At 33.1% G+C, this 17,562-nt stretch overlaps 1 protein-coding gene across 7 annotated transcripts in view; it reads left to right on the top strand.

The window, feature by feature from the left end:
• Positions 1-17,562, top strand: part of LOC132552741 (organic cation transporter protein-like) — a 31,515-nt gene that overhangs the window by 2,810 nt on the left and 11,143 nt on the right. For 2 of the 7 annotated variants that reach the window (XM_060216936.1, XM_060216935.1), the window contains exons 2-11: positions 3,313-3,493; positions 4,776-5,025; positions 5,480-5,583; positions 5,944-6,098; positions 7,930-8,098; positions 8,469-8,681; positions 9,991-10,217; positions 10,370-10,551; positions 10,777-10,928; positions 11,855-13,732. The exons of 4 other annotated variants lie outside the window; for them this stretch is intronic. In XM_060216936.1, coding sequence (XP_060072919.1) covers positions 3,351-3,493; positions 4,776-5,025; positions 5,480-5,583; positions 5,944-6,098; positions 7,930-8,098; positions 8,469-8,681; positions 9,991-10,217; positions 10,370-10,551; positions 10,777-10,928; positions 11,855-11,918 — 1,659 coding nt within the window. In that variant the 5' untranslated portion in view covers positions 3,313-3,350 and the 3' untranslated portion in view covers positions 11,919-13,732. Of the gene's footprint in view, positions 1-3,312; positions 3,494-4,775; positions 5,026-5,479; positions 5,584-5,943; positions 6,099-7,929; positions 8,099-8,468; positions 8,682-9,990; positions 10,218-10,369; positions 10,552-10,776; positions 10,929-11,854; positions 13,733-17,562 lie in introns of those variants that run through there. One more of the 7 variants, XM_060216938.1, reaches the window with a different exon arrangement.

Genomic DNA, 17,562 nt, shown 5'->3' with positions numbered 1-17,562 from the left:
AAAAAAAAAATTGATCACTTGTTACTTATCATGATATTGGGACAGGATGTGCAATTTCCAGCACTCTATCTGAAAGGTATTATATAATCGATGGGTGTGATGCTCTGAGGCTCCTTTCGGTTACTTTTTTAGCGCGTGCATTATTATTTAGTCTTTGATAGGTCCCGTTGTGAAGAAGATTAAAACATTTATTGAGCATTGATCAATGATACGTTCAAACATACGTTAAATAACTTGAATATTGAAAAAATCATTTGAATGCACCATTAAAAAGCGTTTCAGTAAGTTTTCAACAGAGTGTTCTCGTATAATGCCATTGTTGCGTTCACATACATGTATATTATACATATAGTGTTTTTGTTCAGTTTCAATAGATATCACTTGTGAAATGTCGTGTAATATTATAAAGCACTTGGTATAATGCCTGTAAATCAGAAATGGTGTATGTAAGAATATTATGCTATCATTGTATCAATTAAGCACATGGATGGAATGACAGTATATTGTATATAATGTATTGACAAGAGGAAAAAACATTGGCATAATGTAGGTACATTGTACATACTAAAGTAATATTAGTACAACGTATGGAACAATGTATCCATTCAGTTTCTCGAACTTCTCATTTACCATCCAAATCTGCTACTAACTCCTAATTGTCCGGAACGTGCACTGACCTATATATTTACGAACATATACACGTCCACGTATCGCCATGCTCTGGCTACTGTTTATGTTACAAGCGATAGAATCAGTTTGTCTTAACGCACACTGACCCAGTTATAAGCCAAATATTAGCCTCAAAGTCACTCTCTGTGTGCAAGCGGCTATCAAGTGCGTTGTTTTGATGGTCAGATATCGTGGTTAACGCGCAATATAACTGCGGCTACAAGTGCAAGTTGTTCCAATCATCGAGACACAAGGTAAGATAGCCGTTTCAAAACTCATGTACTTATTGAATGATCAATTGTAAAAAAATCCAATTCTGTTGTAACTGGTGCATGTTCATGGGCAATGGTCAACGCGTAGAAGAGATCCGCTGATTCCTTTGTTGGTAGAAATTTTATTTTGTTTCATTTCCTTAGCTATACAGTTGTGAAACTTTTCATCATTTACCATTTGTTTCTCAGCGCCGAATTCTTTCATTCATCTGCGGTGTATTTAGGGTCAACTTTGTTATTTATCCTTGTACACTTTTGCCAGTATTAGGTAACCTCCGTCTGCTTTGGATTTTCACTGATATTGCTTGTTCTGTGATATTTTCTGTCTGCTGCTAAATGCTGATGAATTACTTGAAATCTGAGATCCTGGGATATTTAGAGATTGTGTGATATGTCTTATCCTGACAGGTTTATTGATATGGTATTGCATCATGGAATTATCAAGAAGGCGAATCCCACATTTTGATAACAGATGTTTTGATTAATAGTTTTCAAATACACACTTGACTGTGTAATACATCAAAGCCATGTAAAAATGATTTTCAAATATTTCATGCATTCTAATCAGATAAGTTATACAACATAAGTTAAATATTTAGAATAATGAATAAACAATTAATAAAGAAAGGGAATGATAAAGATTCACTCTCTGGGATCTCCTTCTAGATTCTGGTCAGTCATTTCCACTAGTTCTCTCCATTACTTCAGACAGGGAAATTTGTCATATGACGGCCGATAATTACTCTTATTCTCCGATTGACTGCCCACTCGTTTAATTAAATTACACTTTGCAATCTGACATTTGCTTGCAGAGCAAGTTAAAGGAATTTGTAATTACCTGCTAGGATCATTGTTGCCATCCCTTAGGATGAACTTGTGATTAAATTAAAGAAATCAAAACCAGATTAACGTACCTTGTACATCTCCTCTCATCACCATTTAGAAGTGAACTTTTCAAATGTTGTTGATCAACGTAGCTTGAGACATCCATAACCTCCATTAATGGTGGATCATTGTCATTGCTGCCTAACAAAAGGCTCTACACACGGTGATATGACAGCTATTCAGTATAGCACAGAAAAATATACAGCATCGTCATTAGACCTTGAATATGTTTTCATATGGAAATCACTTTTATTGCTTTTTATTCAATATAGTTATATTTTGATTGTATTATACATTTGAGAACTGACACGTATACTAAGTTACCTATGATCATCACTTTGGTAGACAATGTCAAACGTGGCTCAAATTAATAATTAACAGCATGTATTGATGTATCTCCATAACATCAAATGATCCTGTAAAATAAATTAAGTTACAATTAAGACATTTGAAGTTCAATTTTACCTTATAGCTAAGAAAATAAATAATAATTTGTCGAATTAAAATGTCAAATATAATCACAATACTTCCAAATGCTATGAACATTATACATGTAAAATATATCGATATGTATTATGTTCATGCCAAAATTATTACATTTGACGCATCGATATGATAATTATCTTATGTTTATGGTTATATACTTAAACAAATCTTGACTCTATATCGAAAGAAAAACGAAAGCGACGAACAAAAATCAAATCAAATCAAGAAAACCACTTCGATACAAATTTTAAACCCTTTTCGTTATAGCAAACAGCTTAATGATTTGTTAGGCATGACAACAAAACATTTCGAAAAAATACAATAATACAAATATGAATATATTTGTTGTATGATGTGGTACAGTTTTACTTAACACCGGTGTAGGTTGTGTAGGTTAGATGACATTTTGAATTCTATGCTGCTGTCATTTGTTTTTATAACATACTTGTACATTATATTTAAAGTATTGTAAAGGAAATATATCATTCTGAGATAAGTTGACATCTTGAAACACTTTAAGATGATATAATTATCAGTTGCCCGATTAACTACCGCAGTGATATTTCTTGACTTGAAGAAGTCCACGTCGGAACATCATATATCATTACATCGTTTTCAAAGAGGTAATGAGAGTTAACCCTGATTAACTGTGACAGGCGGGTGGGATAGTAGGGAGGATGAATGCCATCTAGGTCGTAAATTGGCTCACGTAACGTTCTCTTTATTATGTATACCTTACATGAACGAACTTAAATTCACATATATCCACGCTTTCGGTGGCAGTTGGGGCACGATTTCAAGATAAAGTGTATAATCATCATAGTGTACCCAGCTAAAGAAGTATTTGAAAGATATGACCCGATACCGTAACAGATATTGAGACCGGTCAAGAGGTATATCTGCCAATCTGCCACTTGTTATCAACCGTAACGCAGTACAAACGTATAACAGTGATTAAATACTATCCACTTAATGCAAAATAGCTGCTAATACTTTTTAGAATCCCTTGTCCCGAAGACGTTTCCGACGTCCGGCGTCATGAAGCTGGACGAAGTTCTGGAGAAGATCGGTCAGTTTGGACGCTACCAGAAGATCATATTTGTGTTGATATGTATTCCTGGTATAAGTTGTGGTATTGTGATGACGTCGGCGGTGATTTTACTGGGAGTACCGAACCACAGGTAAGTAACCATATCAGATTTATCACAATATAAATATAATGTCCAATAAAAGAAAGTCTGAACAACACTTATCAATTATACTACTTCAATGAAACCAAGCTAACAAATATTAGTTCCACAAGCGCTGATATAATTGATGTTTGGGAACATGCTTTGATATGTAAACAGTTATGTAACAAATCGTTTGATGGTAAAACATACAATTATTTGAAGCTTGGAAACTGACAGTTTTTATTTGCAATAAGATTAAGAACTTCAAACATTGATTACATTGATGTTAGTGTTTCAATAGTCTTATAAGTAGACAAACACACACGTGTAAACTAAATTTGGCACTAAACTTGTCTGCACATGCAAGAACTTGCCTGTCACACATTGTATTGAACTAGCAATGCAAAATAAATAATAAACATTTATAATTTTCTGATCGTCGTACATCATTAATGTGTAACAAACAAAGTTATATATTAAACCAGCATTTTTATTTTATTTGTTACAGCTTAATACTGTAAAAAACCTACTTATCAAGGACAACGATTAAACACTTATATGTTACATGTACTATTAATAAGAAATAGTTTACAGTTAGATATCGTGAACTGACTTTTGTACTTGGGTATATATAATATATCAGTTAAATAGATAATTTCAAAATTAAAATAAGGTAAAATTATTATGCTTGAAATATGTCTTTTCAAGTTTTCAAAACAGTTATTGTAAGAGAACACACTCGATTTGTTACGTCAGACGAAAAATCACCATAGGGAATGGGGGATGGGTTTCGATAAAATGTTTTCCATAAAAATAAAATTATTACATTTTTATTGAAATAAAACGTTAGCATGCCAATATCGGTTTTGTGAGTTTCTTATATAAATTATACAGATATGACCGTTTAATAATTGTAATATATCTATACACTAAAAATGTTATTCTTACCTTATGATAGAAATAAAAAAAAAGCATAAGACTCGGTCTCATACATTTTGTCTAATCTGCAAAATGTCTTGCAGAAAAAACCCAAATGCTCAGTTACCTTAATCATTTTTGATTATTTGCATTTCTGCATAAGCCGTCAATAATAAAATTATTGAGGGATTGACAACGCTATTATAACACAACATTACATATAGGAATATAATTTCGCTCGTATCATTTATGTAAATATCGGTAACAATAGCAAATACTTTCAAAGAATCATCAACACTTCATTATATAATTCTAACTTTTCTCATTTAGTACAACGGAAATCCTATTTTACATTCCATTCTATTCTTATCAGATGCAGTATTCCCGGATATGACAATGACACCTACTCCATTCAAGACCCAGTACACCAAGAGTACGTGGCTAGGTATATTCCACCTTCTACAGATGGAACATCTCTTTTATATGATAAGTGTCACGTATACAGCTTTAATGCCTCAAGTACAACGTTCGACAACTCCAGTCATCCAATCAATGCCACGCTTGTGAAGTGTACGTCATGGGTGTATGACGATAGCGAGTTCTTTGAAACGTTTGTATCAAAGGTAAGAAATTTTACACACTTATTATTATATTATTTAATTGAAGACGTTAGAACATTTCAAAAATATTATTGCATCTATTCCGGTTTGAAATAATTGGTTACCATCAGCGCAATTACAATGTCAGACGGAACAGCTATGTAAAAGGTATTCTAGATGTACCGTAGTCCCCATGGTCATTATAGTAACTCACAAGGTATTAAATGCCACTTCGGCCTTTTCAGATTTTGAAAAGAAAGAAAATCATATAAAGATAAAAAAAAATCACAACGTTCTTCATATCAGTACAAAATAATTATAGACATTACTATATGAAACGACTAAAGACTGGCTACATTTGTATATTTTTACAAGATATCACTGAATTAATGTATTCTGGTTAACATATTATTGCGTAAACATGTCACAATGGCGGTTTAATGTGATTTTAAAATTGGGAATTGTATTATTGTTTTAGCATGATCTTGTATGTGATAATCACTACAAAGTCTCCACAGCTAAGACCATTTTCTTCGGCGGTGTTTTGGTTGGCGCTCTAGTCTTCGGTTCCCTCTCGGACGGGTAAGACATATTTCTGATTTGGTAACATATGTAATGTGACCTCTACTATGTCTATGGCATTGTAATTGTTATGTGCGAGTGAAAACGCGATACATTGTTATTACGACATACATTCATATGCCGTGAAACCTGACCATAAACATACCATTTCAATTTCATCAGATCATAAGAGCGACACCTCTCGAATGTTGATTTTGATATATACAAAGTAAGCAAATAGTGCAGCTGCCAAATCATTTTTTTTAAGTTAAGCATTTACATTTTTGCATGAGAGAGAAAAAAAAAAAAAAAAAACAAATACGCCAGAATTAAAAACAGATGCATTTCATGATCCACTTACTTTAATACTTTATATTACAGCCTTGGCCGTAAAAAGACCATCAATGTGGCAATGGCGTTGCTGTTTTCATCGTCGTTAGGTCTGGCTTGGGCCCCCAACTATATTGCCTATGTAATCCTCAGGTTCCTGGCTGGTATGGCGTTCTCAGGGACATTCATCACGGCATATGTCATAGGTAATTAGAATGTGACATCATTTAGAGTGTCGGAACTAAATAAACCATAACCGTTCAGGCCAGAAAACATATGTAACGTATACTTCAGCAGGTGAACATTAAACACAGAACAAAATGTAAATAACCTGTCAAGTGCATTCACATTGACAGGTTTCAAGCTTGCAATGTTAACTCACACTTTTCGAATGTAAGGAGTATTGCTTTCCTGAAATAATAATAATAAAACAAAATTCTGGTAATCTTTTAAAGTGAAGGTTATTACCACCCCGGAAAGAAAGATCGGGGGTATATCGCTTTTGTGCTGTCTGTTTGTCTGTTGTTAACTTTAACTTTGCCGAGAATTGTTGCATCGTTAGAAATAGGGCTTTCATATTTGGCATGTATGTTCCTTGTGACAAGACCTTTCCTATCATACCAACATTTGTGACCCTGTAAACTTAACTGTGACCTTTGTGCTACATTTGAAAATATATAATCATAACTGAAATGAAGACATACGTGTGTAACAAAGTGTGCGTGCAATTGGCACATGTCTTACACAGCAGAGTTTTAAATTACAATTTCAGAAATGATTCATAGCGATAGATTTCTAATTTTGCCTGAATTCAGTTCATTCATTTAATCATAGTGCCTTCAGTATTAAGTAAGTATTCCAAAGGTATATCAGATCTTGTTAAAGCAGTTAAATCAAGTTAAAACTTTGTTAATGAGAGGTTACATATCATTTGTCATTCCATACTTAACAATATATACATATATGACCTTCACTTAACCTTGTCTCTACCTATCGTGATATTATCATTGTATCATTCACTGCTGGAACAATTACTCATAAAATCAGAATAAGTTATCGTCGTTAAAACATGGCATATGCGGAATTCGAGAGCAGGAGTTAAAAACCACTCAAGGCAACATTGATATGATAACAAGTTGATTCAAAGGCAAACAAATATGAGTACCGCCATCAATATTCAGTAATTTATCATCTAGTCAAGAGGAATTATCCATATAAGGATTACGTATCCTATATTTCTACTGCCATTTATCAGATGTCGTAAATGATTGATTTGTTGTAGACCTACAGAATGAATAGCTACTTTTTTACCTATACGAATGTGTTGTGTCCACACACCAGCGTTCAGTACTCTCTATGTGTATAAATACTTAATTGACTGATCGTTGTCATTCATGACCTCCTGTCCGGGGATTTTTTAGTCACTAAGGGATGATAAGACCCCTGAGGTTCCTAACCTGACCTGTTTTCCTGATCGGGAATTTTTTAGTTACTGGGGACGGTAAGTCCTTCAAGATTGTCTTACTAAAGCTGCTCTACTTGTATCTACTTCACCACACTTGATTTGATACGGCTATTTGTAACAACCTAAGACAGCACGTCTTTATATCGTGTGAAACACTCAAAAGAAAAGTGATATCGTATAGTTATTCTCACTGATGTTTATTAAAACGTCAACGCGACACAGATGGAACAAGTCACCATATATAAACAAAGATATCAGTGAATACCAACAATGGAAATGTGTTAAAACTGTGATAATACACCAGTCAGTCCATTATTGCATATAATTACGTATTTAATTCGTTTTCAATAATATATTAAACTTTAATATATTTTGCAGTAATCTGGGGACACAGATGATATGTCATAACTGTTCTGTTAACCAGTGAATCAGACTTTTCTATATTCTAACATTGTTAAGACTCATAGATGCTCAGAGGAACGATTGTGATCACCATACATGACGACACAAATGCTATAGATGTAGGACAGATTTACAGAACTCATTGAAATCAACAAACAATATCTTTTCAGGTGTGGAAATAGTAGGTCCTTCAAAGCGTAAATACACAGGCATAATCAACGAAATTTTCTTCGCTTTTGGAGAATGTTGTTTAGCGGGGATTGGATACTTAGTGAGAGATTGGCATTACGTGGAAATAATCATTGCAGCACCAATGATATTGTATCTGGTTTACTGGTGGTACGTATGTATTTGTATCTTCTAAACATACGATATAATAATTGTCATTACGACTAACTATACGCTACTTCCTGTTCAATCGTCTGATAAGCATGTGCGTGCAAACAACGTATTGATAAATCGTTGTTAAGATCCACAGAAAGACTTATTTAATGTACATCACATCAACGTAGTTATCTTACTCCTGTGGAGAAGCACCAACTGGAAAGGGTCTCATTTAGACTACCTGCTTTGATGTGAAGCGAAAGCTTTGTTGAAACACAGATTACAATGACAAACATTATATCCTTTAAAAGCTGAAACTATCTGATATCTGTATATGTCGCATGTAAGAAGTAAATTCTACATATGATTATCTAATTGATTATAGGATAATTCCTGAGTCGCCAAGATGGCTAATCAACAAGGGTAGATTTGATGAAGCTGAGGAAATACTAAGAAAAGCAGCAAAATTCAACAAGAAAGATTTGCCTGCAAAAATACTAGACAGGGATATCAATGAAGACAAAAAGACAGAGAAAATTTACAAAATATTTTCATCACGGGTCCTTCTTATCAGAACAATGATTATCTTATACAACTGGTACGTATAGAAATGCCTTCCCCTTATACCACCGGTACGTACTGAAATACCATTACCCACTTTTAGAAATGGTACGTACTGAAATACCTTCCCCTCTGATACAAGTTGTACTGAAGTAACTTACCCTCTTTTACAACTGATACACTAAAATAACTTACCCTCTATACATCAACAGGATTATAATTATTACTTACATTGTTGTTACATATTGGATACTTTTAAACATTTCTTTAGGACGAGATTCACTTCCTTAATTCGGTTTTCGAGTTCCACGAGTTCGTAGAAGTGAAGTTATATGCATGGAGCATTTTTATCAGACAGTTGTTTCAGTCCCTTGTTAATTCATTGAACAGTGTTATTACTACATTTTGAGCTTACGTCCAAGTCATGTACAGCAAATATAATACAAAAATGCCGTTGTTATTAGAAGCTACAACACCATTAAATATCTACAAGTAGAACCAAGGTGTATTGTATAACCAGTATGATATGTAATTAAAAGCTGTTATAAGAGCTATCAACTGAAACTGAAGACAACAAAAAGATTTTACTACCGCAGAATGGATGGCTTGGAAGGATGTACTTGAATTATGGGGAAACAAAAAATAGACACACACCTCAAATTTAAAATAACCGACTGATGAGCAAGGGATAAAAGAGAGATAACTCACAATACACTTATGTTTCATTCATCAGCCTCTTGGGTGTTTCGACTCTACGAGCGAAAGTCTGGTGGAATTAATCGTAAACCTTTATACAGATCGAAGGTTAACATAAATAGTTATAGATGTTAAATAACTAATCTGGACAAACGCCACACAGTTGCTAATATTTACTTATCTTCATTTCTATTAAAAAAACAGCTTGTCCTTTTGTAAGATGTTGTAATGTTAGGAAAAGATGTTCTAGCTATTTCACCGACTGAATGAAAAAAAGAAAAAAAAAAAAGAGTATTCGCTTTTGTCGACGCTCAGTAACAGTTATATATGATAGGTATGTCGTTGAAGTTATATCCCCACAGGTTGCTATTAAAGAATAAATGTCACCATATTGAGAGACAGGTGAACGGGGCTAAATATGTTTATGCATCCTATCGAGAAAATGTAAATGTCAACTTACTCTCTACATAAATTAATGGCAGTTATATCAATTGATGATATCATTTTCTCGTTGTTCTGACATAGATTCCATTAAAGATAATGGGTGTTAGGGTGTTTATTAAATGACCGACATGAAGTTTTCACTTTTATCATAAGTCTGAAATGTAATTATTTTGATGTCTATTACTGATACGGATCCCGTGTTGCAGGATGGTCGTTAGTATGACGTATTATGGATTGACCTTGAACTCAGGAAATCTCAGCGGGGACGTTTACCTCAACTTCTTTTTCTCTGGATGTGTAGAGTTCCCAGCCTACATAATCAGTATCATCTTCCTCGATCGGCTGGGCAGGAGGACACTTCATTGTATAATGATGCTTGCTGGGGGCTTAGCGTGTCTATCAACAATATTTACCGTGTTGTATGGCGGAGAAGGTATGCAGACTGTCTCTCCTTTTTTAACTAGACCTTTTGGATATTGCTATTGTTGTAGAGAGTAGAAAGAGGAGAGCACAGTAGATAATGTTGATCAATTTGTATATATTGTTATGACACTTTTTCAATCGCGTTTTCTCCTTTTAATGTAGATCTCCAGACTTTAACCACAATCCTATCTTTGGTTGGGAAACTAGGATCATCTGCAGGATTCGCCCTCATTTATATATTTTCTGCGGAGCTCTTTCCGACCGTTCTCAGGAATGCCGCCATTGGCATATTCTCGAGTGGTGCTAGGGTCGGTGGTATGATTGCTCCTGTCATTGCAGACTCGGTATGTCCTATCATTAGTACATTTTGGCAGACACCAATATGTGATTAACATTTCTCTGCATAATGATATGAAGATATACGAAAAGTGTATAAATAAAACATTCAAATTTAGCTATAGCATAATAATGCAATCAACATCCATTAGATAAACAATGACATCAATTACGGATAATCGTAAACAGTACATTGCTGTTTCAGTTATTCTCTATTTTCGTTTTTTGAACAGGTTACTATTATAGGCGGTAAGATGGGGCAGGCCGTCCCGTTGGTGATATTTGGAGCGGCATCTGTCCTCGCTGGTATTCTCACACTTTTCCTGCCTGAAACACTCAATACCCGACTGCCAGAAACAATAGAGGACGCGAGATTATTTGGCACGTAAGTTGAAATTAATATTTTCCATACAAACATGACTCTTAAAAGTTAAAAAGATTAAAGCTCGTGGGAGACCAATAGATTTAAATGGCCTTAAACAGAAAAGATTGAAGTCGGAACTAATGTGGCAAGAAGGACCAATTAAATTCAACAGCGTGATCATTTAAACTGTGTGAATATTATGAATATTATCGATAGATACACTCCGTCATCCCCAGCCTATGGTGTTAACATGGTGAAACAGTTGATTCGATATTAAAGGACCTGCTTCCATTATTGATTGAGAAATGTCTTATTTCTTTGCGTGACATGAAGCTGGACTTATTTCTTGCTCATGAGTTTGCCTGCTGGTTCCGTTGTTGTATACCTTGTTCTCATTTGAGAACGTGACAAGACATAAACTTAGTTAAATTTACCAAGATTTACATGGCAGGTATCGCAAATAAGGCAGAAGATGCTTACTTTTCTAGAACACCTGGTCTTATTCTCTTTGTACTTTGTCATGAGACTCATTGTAAAGTTTTCTTTTATTCATATTTAATACTGGTTTTATTGAATTTGAGTTTGGCTTAAGATTATGCTCCCTTGTTGGTATTTTCTTGTTTTCGATAAATACAACATGCCATCAGTTATTAATGAATGGATTTCAATTATATTTTATCTTAATGGTTTGAAATGAAACACAAGTGATGTCAATGGATACTGAAATACCTGTTTCTAAATCTAATGAAATATGAAATAATAAAGATATATTAATTCGGAAAAAAAAGAACTATTTCACAAATGGTTTCGGATATTCATTTTCTAGCTACGGAGACAATCATTAGGTAAATCGTATAAAATGTACATGTAGTTATATCAGTTTCGTTTATTTCTTTTGTCATTTAATGTATTTGAGTTATCTAATGCAAAATCCTTTTATTTTCCAGTGAGAAATACAAACAGAAAGACAAACATGATTACCAGGAAGAGGAGTCGACCACAAAATTTTAATAAGAATTTATAAGTTAAATTCATTTCCAATTAAGAACTATTCTTGAGAGCATTTCAAAGAATATTGCCATTATAGATTGTACAAAAGGCACACAAGTAAATAACACTTTTTGATACAAATGTAGAGTTAGATAAAGCAGAGCCAAACAATGAAATAAATTGCATCGTACAGCTGTTCCGTCCTTCTTGGACTCCTTAGTGATGCGAAGGGCCTAGTTTGAAGCCTAGAAGCAATTTAGGAAAATATCAAAAGAAAATTAAAACCTAGATGGGGCGGTCCATTGTCACCATCATTCAATAAAAATGATTATAAAAACATAGAATAAGGAAACTTAAGTATGTCTGAACAAAACTTTTCTTCGGTTAACTATAGATTGAAAATAACGTTTTGAAAGGGAGTTCATATCATCAGTAATTTTGTATAGGTAAATTATGCAATAATTGTGTGAGTGTGTGTTATTGGAAAGGCGATGCAGATTTAGAAGAGGAGGCAAACACATTGTTCACATTATTGGTTTTGTTCAAACAATCAATTTTGTTGTAAATATTAACTTTAATTTAGAATGACGCACATCTTTCGGGAGACCTATTCTGGACATTTATTTTCAATAACATACGTTAAAGAAATATTTTGGTCAAATCAATGTTAGCGGAATCTATCCATATTGGAGTTGAATACGGATTCACTCGCTGTTGCATTTTAGAACAATGTTATTTGTCTAATAATTATTGTTAACATTATCAAATATATGGAATTTATAGCGGCATTGCGAAAATAATATTTAGCTAACCTTTCACTATATATAGGTATGCGTCATTATCATTCAAACCTTAATTTCAATTTTTCAACACTAATACAAACCATTTCCATAAAGCCGTTTTTAAACTATACCATGTATTGATAAAGCGCAATAACAACCACGGGCAGATAATTTATGTATGAGAAATTGTAGGGAATGTCGAACTCAATAAGTGTCATGCAATATCGTTTCGTCGCCTTGTAAAGCGATATTGAAAAATAACACTAAGGACAATTTACAACAAAATATCAATTTTTGCAATATAACAGATTTACGGTCAGAGATTTCAGTACCAATTATTCCAGGAAACCAACTCTACAGTCCTGCTAAAATACTATATTTTACTTTCCACATTTTGCAACTAAATGATATTTCGGCATTTGAGTGATATATCAAGATACATAAATCAAGACGTGACCATAGATGATACACTATATTTTTACCTCAAGTTAAAAATTGACATATTCATCTAATATGCTGTGCCTTAAAGGTAAACGGGATCCACGTCCAGATGTCAACACTTTCAACATTAAAGGACATGATGTCTTTCCTGTTGGAATGGTATCTTTCTTCTTACAAACGTTATTTTTTTTATAAATTGTTTACCATTTTTTTTTCAAACGTGTTTTATTAAATTTGATATTTAAAACGCTGTTTAGGGAAGTGGTATCGTGTTTACAAAGGGTTTTATACAAACATAGTCAAATGTCCTATTTTCAAAACCTAAACCAATATAAAAAACAGAATACACATATTTTTATCGTATCTATGTAGGTAAGAAGCAAACACACAAGCAAGCATTGCTGATTTGTTGATATTTTACTGAAGGGCTGGTAATTAAGTCAAAATAATACCTCAAGTAGCAAAACCAGTTTTGCATTATCTTTAAATGACGCGGGCAGCTACAGGCCGTTGTTATTGAACTTTTTACACATCGTACAGATGTAATGTAATGAATTCCTACGATTTCTTATAGATTCATCGTTTGCTATTAATAAAATACATTGACATGTACGTAAGCACTTTTGTTTCTATTATCTTGTTCATTTATACGTTTATTTAAAAACTGCAATCCACCCAACTTGTGACAAGTCAAATATTGTACCAGACACACAAATGGATAACTCCTTTTGGTACAAATTTATCTATAGATGTACTAGAGACAAATAATCAAAATGCATCATATAGCTGTTTTGTCCTTCTAGTTCTTGTACATGGGTGACAATTAAATTCTCTAATATTGTAACTCAATAGATTATATTTCTTAAAAATTGCTCAATTAGGAAAACAATGCTTATGGACAAAGTTTCAGAGAAAAAATCGAGTAATCGTATGTAATGCTAACAACGAATATAGACTTCATTAAATATCTGGTGATTATGCATTAGTTTGTGTCAATAATTCATATCCTAATATATTAATACTCTTATATCTGTCAATCATCCTTGTTTCTGAGAACCGAGGAAATATCTTTATTGGCTTAATTCCCTTATTTTATATATGGGCCTCAATAAACCAACATGCTACATGTATACCTGACCAATAATTAATAGCATGATTGCAAAGTAATATTTTCTATTGGCGTTCAATGTTTCGAAGCGAAACACACATATACATATATTTACTTGATTTGTTTTTAGTCGTATCATTTTTCAACAATTGAAAAGAAGAAAATATAATATAGTCTTTTGACTTTCATAGTTTTCTAATCCATTAGTCGCCGTAAATACGAAGGGAGAAATAACGAAAATCTGATAATGGCGAAAAACTTTCTACTGTATCTTTCACAACTCTCCTTCTGCCTGTTAACGAGATGCATAACGATATCGATATAAATATTTATGCTATAATTAATGATGTACGTTATAACATTCCCGTTTACATATACTGTATGAACATGAAATGCCTTTAAAATACACAATGTTAAAAATAGTTAAATCAGCCTTGTTTCACTTACCTCAAATATATAAATGAACAAAGTCAGCGTGATATTAATTAGTTTGGCTTATTGAATGTTTAACAATAATGTGCTCTCTGAGTATCTGACGACCTGGACGGAGGCATGTTTAAATCCTACCACTTATATTTAGGGTGTGACAGTGCATTTAAAGTTTATACAGGTGTGATCGTATACTTTTAATGTATATACCTTTTAGAAGCATGCGACTAAACACATTTGAAAATAAAATCAAATGAAAAAAAATAAATAATAAAAAATAAATAAATAAATAAATGGAAGAAATTTCTATGCATTATTGGAAATTTCGGATTTTAACATTTTTTTACTATTTTACTTGCCTTATTTTGGGTCTAATGACGATATTTTTATTCACTATTTCACACAAGTTGTAAGAATCATGACATCATATTGGTAAAATACCATGAAAATGAAAAAAAAACGTCAAATGCCAAGATAACAATCGATAGCTACAATAAAAATGTACAAATGTAGTTATCGCTGTTATGTAAACATATAGTGAAGACATTGTATTTCTGTATTGTACATCCCATGTTAACAACGTTAATTAGCTATCAATAATCCAATTTTTTTTCCGAACAAACTGATCGGAAGGAATTTCATAAGCCAAGCTGATTGCTATCATGTTTACCTGTCTCCGTTAATATAAACGTTTCAATACCGTATGTATTTGCATTGTAACACATCTAAAACTATCAAAACTTTGATATGGCCATAGAAAATGTTCAAAAACTGAAATCACTAGACTCATGCGTTTCACATTGCGGTGGAATTGGACCAGAATGAAAGTAAAATGCACTTTAAGTAGTTCAGAATTGCTTTGTAATGATTTGACTTTAAATGAATTTATATAATCTGTTGGTGAATAAAGCCGTTAATTGCTTGTAATGATTTATAACAAGTTGTTACATTTCTAAATATTTCTTAACAGGTCAGTTTTTCATATAACGTATGGGCGTTTTTGTCGTAGAAACGGGTCACACAAACTCGCGCTTGTAGTACTTAGCGTTTTTTCTAGTGCATTTGATTATGATTATGCTGAATAAGGGTTGTCGAAAAATCAAACTTATACAAGAATAATTTTATTCGAAATGACAAAATACAGTAAATCATGACAAGGCAGTTGCACGTTAGAGTCGTGATAAACTGCAGTTTTGTTATTAGGTTAAAGAATGTCACATATACGTTCATGTTAAAAAATATTACATGCTGATTTTTTTTATGTTACGCAATATTTATGTGTTTGATGCAAGAGATTCCAAGAGACGGAAATTTAACTCTTGTAAACACTCCAATTGAATACTTAACGGGTCACTTATTCCTATGTTATATATATTAAAAAGAAGAGATAGGTAATGTGTGACATTAAAAAAACCTTTTTGTTGACATGTTGGTGTTTTCATGGTTGGTTTAGCTATAAACTTGAATGTAAATGAATATATTATAGTTCTATCGAATTCTAAATTTGTATTTGACGGTGTTAAAGATTTCAGGTGGTAGACGCCTCTGGTGGAATTCTAATCCCCGAAGTTCGCCGTACAATACATATCATATATCTAATTCGTTCGAATAGTTACACGGTTCAGAATATAACATGTTTTTCGATTTTTCATTTAAAATAAGCAAATATGTATTGAATTGTGGGGCTAGTGCACCACTCCATCCCATCATGACTTTTTCGTTCGATCAGTTTTGGTTTCCTTCAATCCTCGTCAAAATGTAGGCCCGCAATCTCGTGGAAGGACTAAAGAGCTGTGAAAAGCAGTTTAATTCATTATTTCGCTATACGAATTCTGAATTTTTATTGAAAAGTGCTTTTCAGTTTTGTGTGTTGTAAGTCTTTAGAATACTTCTTACGTCAGTAGTTTTCAGAACCAAAGCACATTTCAGTTTAACTGTTTGATCAATACATATTAGCATCTTGCGATGATTATGTATTTCACGTTTGTAAGTAGTGATCTCTCGAGGAAACATTTTATTCTTATTCAATGTAATTTAAAGCAAACAGACTTCTGATATTCCAGATGTTGTTATCGAACATATAAACATATACACATACATCATTTATATATGGTAGTCTGACTGAAAGATGCTAATACTAATGCAATGACACAGACTACCCCAACCATTGAAATAATCTGTTATCGGCAGTAAACAACGCAAGAGAGGAAATGATAGTATTGGGAAAATATAAACCACAGTGATATCGATTGTTTAAAAAATAAACTGAAGCCATAGAGTAAGAACTTAATTTGTTTTTGAGTTATTCCTTGAACACAGACATCCTGAATCAGTTTGTTGTATTAGCGTCATCCGTCGAAATATTATTCGTAAATTGTGACATTTGGAACAACGTTTTGATTGTCAAATATAAGACATTAAGAGGATATGAAATTTGCAGACAACCAAAAGCTGGAATTCCCATAAATTCAATAAATGCATTATGATATGGTATATTGTTAAATATTCTTTTAATATCATACGTTATTAAATCGTTGTTATATAGGTCAAAGCCGCTACTCTCTCCTCATGAATCTGTCAAGTAGCCAATAAACTAGTTAATTAGAACAACGATATGTGTTTTCAAATGTCGTTAAGTCATTGATATAATACCGCCCCATCTGTTCAAAGGTTTGAATGCTACTTATTCATTTGCAACAGAGGTCATTATCTCAATGTTTCAATGTCTCAGATTCGAACTCGGGACTTCAGGATTACTTTTCTGACGTTCTACCGATATAGTGCGACTAGTACATATATTTACCAGGGCTGTATACCCCCGTCTCTCATCTGTTAACTGTGAACCCATCAAAATGTATTGTTGCTACTGTATTAATATTTTACTCAGGTTGACAGTTTGTCGTCT

This window comes from Ylistrum balloti, unplaced genomic scaffold (assembly GCF_031769215.1).
Source record: "Ylistrum balloti isolate Yb309-2 unplaced genomic scaffold, AGI_CSIRO_Ybal_v1 Utg370274, whole genome shotgun sequence".
In the NCBI taxonomy this organism is placed as follows: domain Eukaryota; kingdom Metazoa; phylum Mollusca; class Bivalvia; order Pectinida; family Pectinidae; genus Ylistrum; species Ylistrum balloti.
This window is presented reverse-complemented; position numbering and strand designations above follow the sequence as displayed.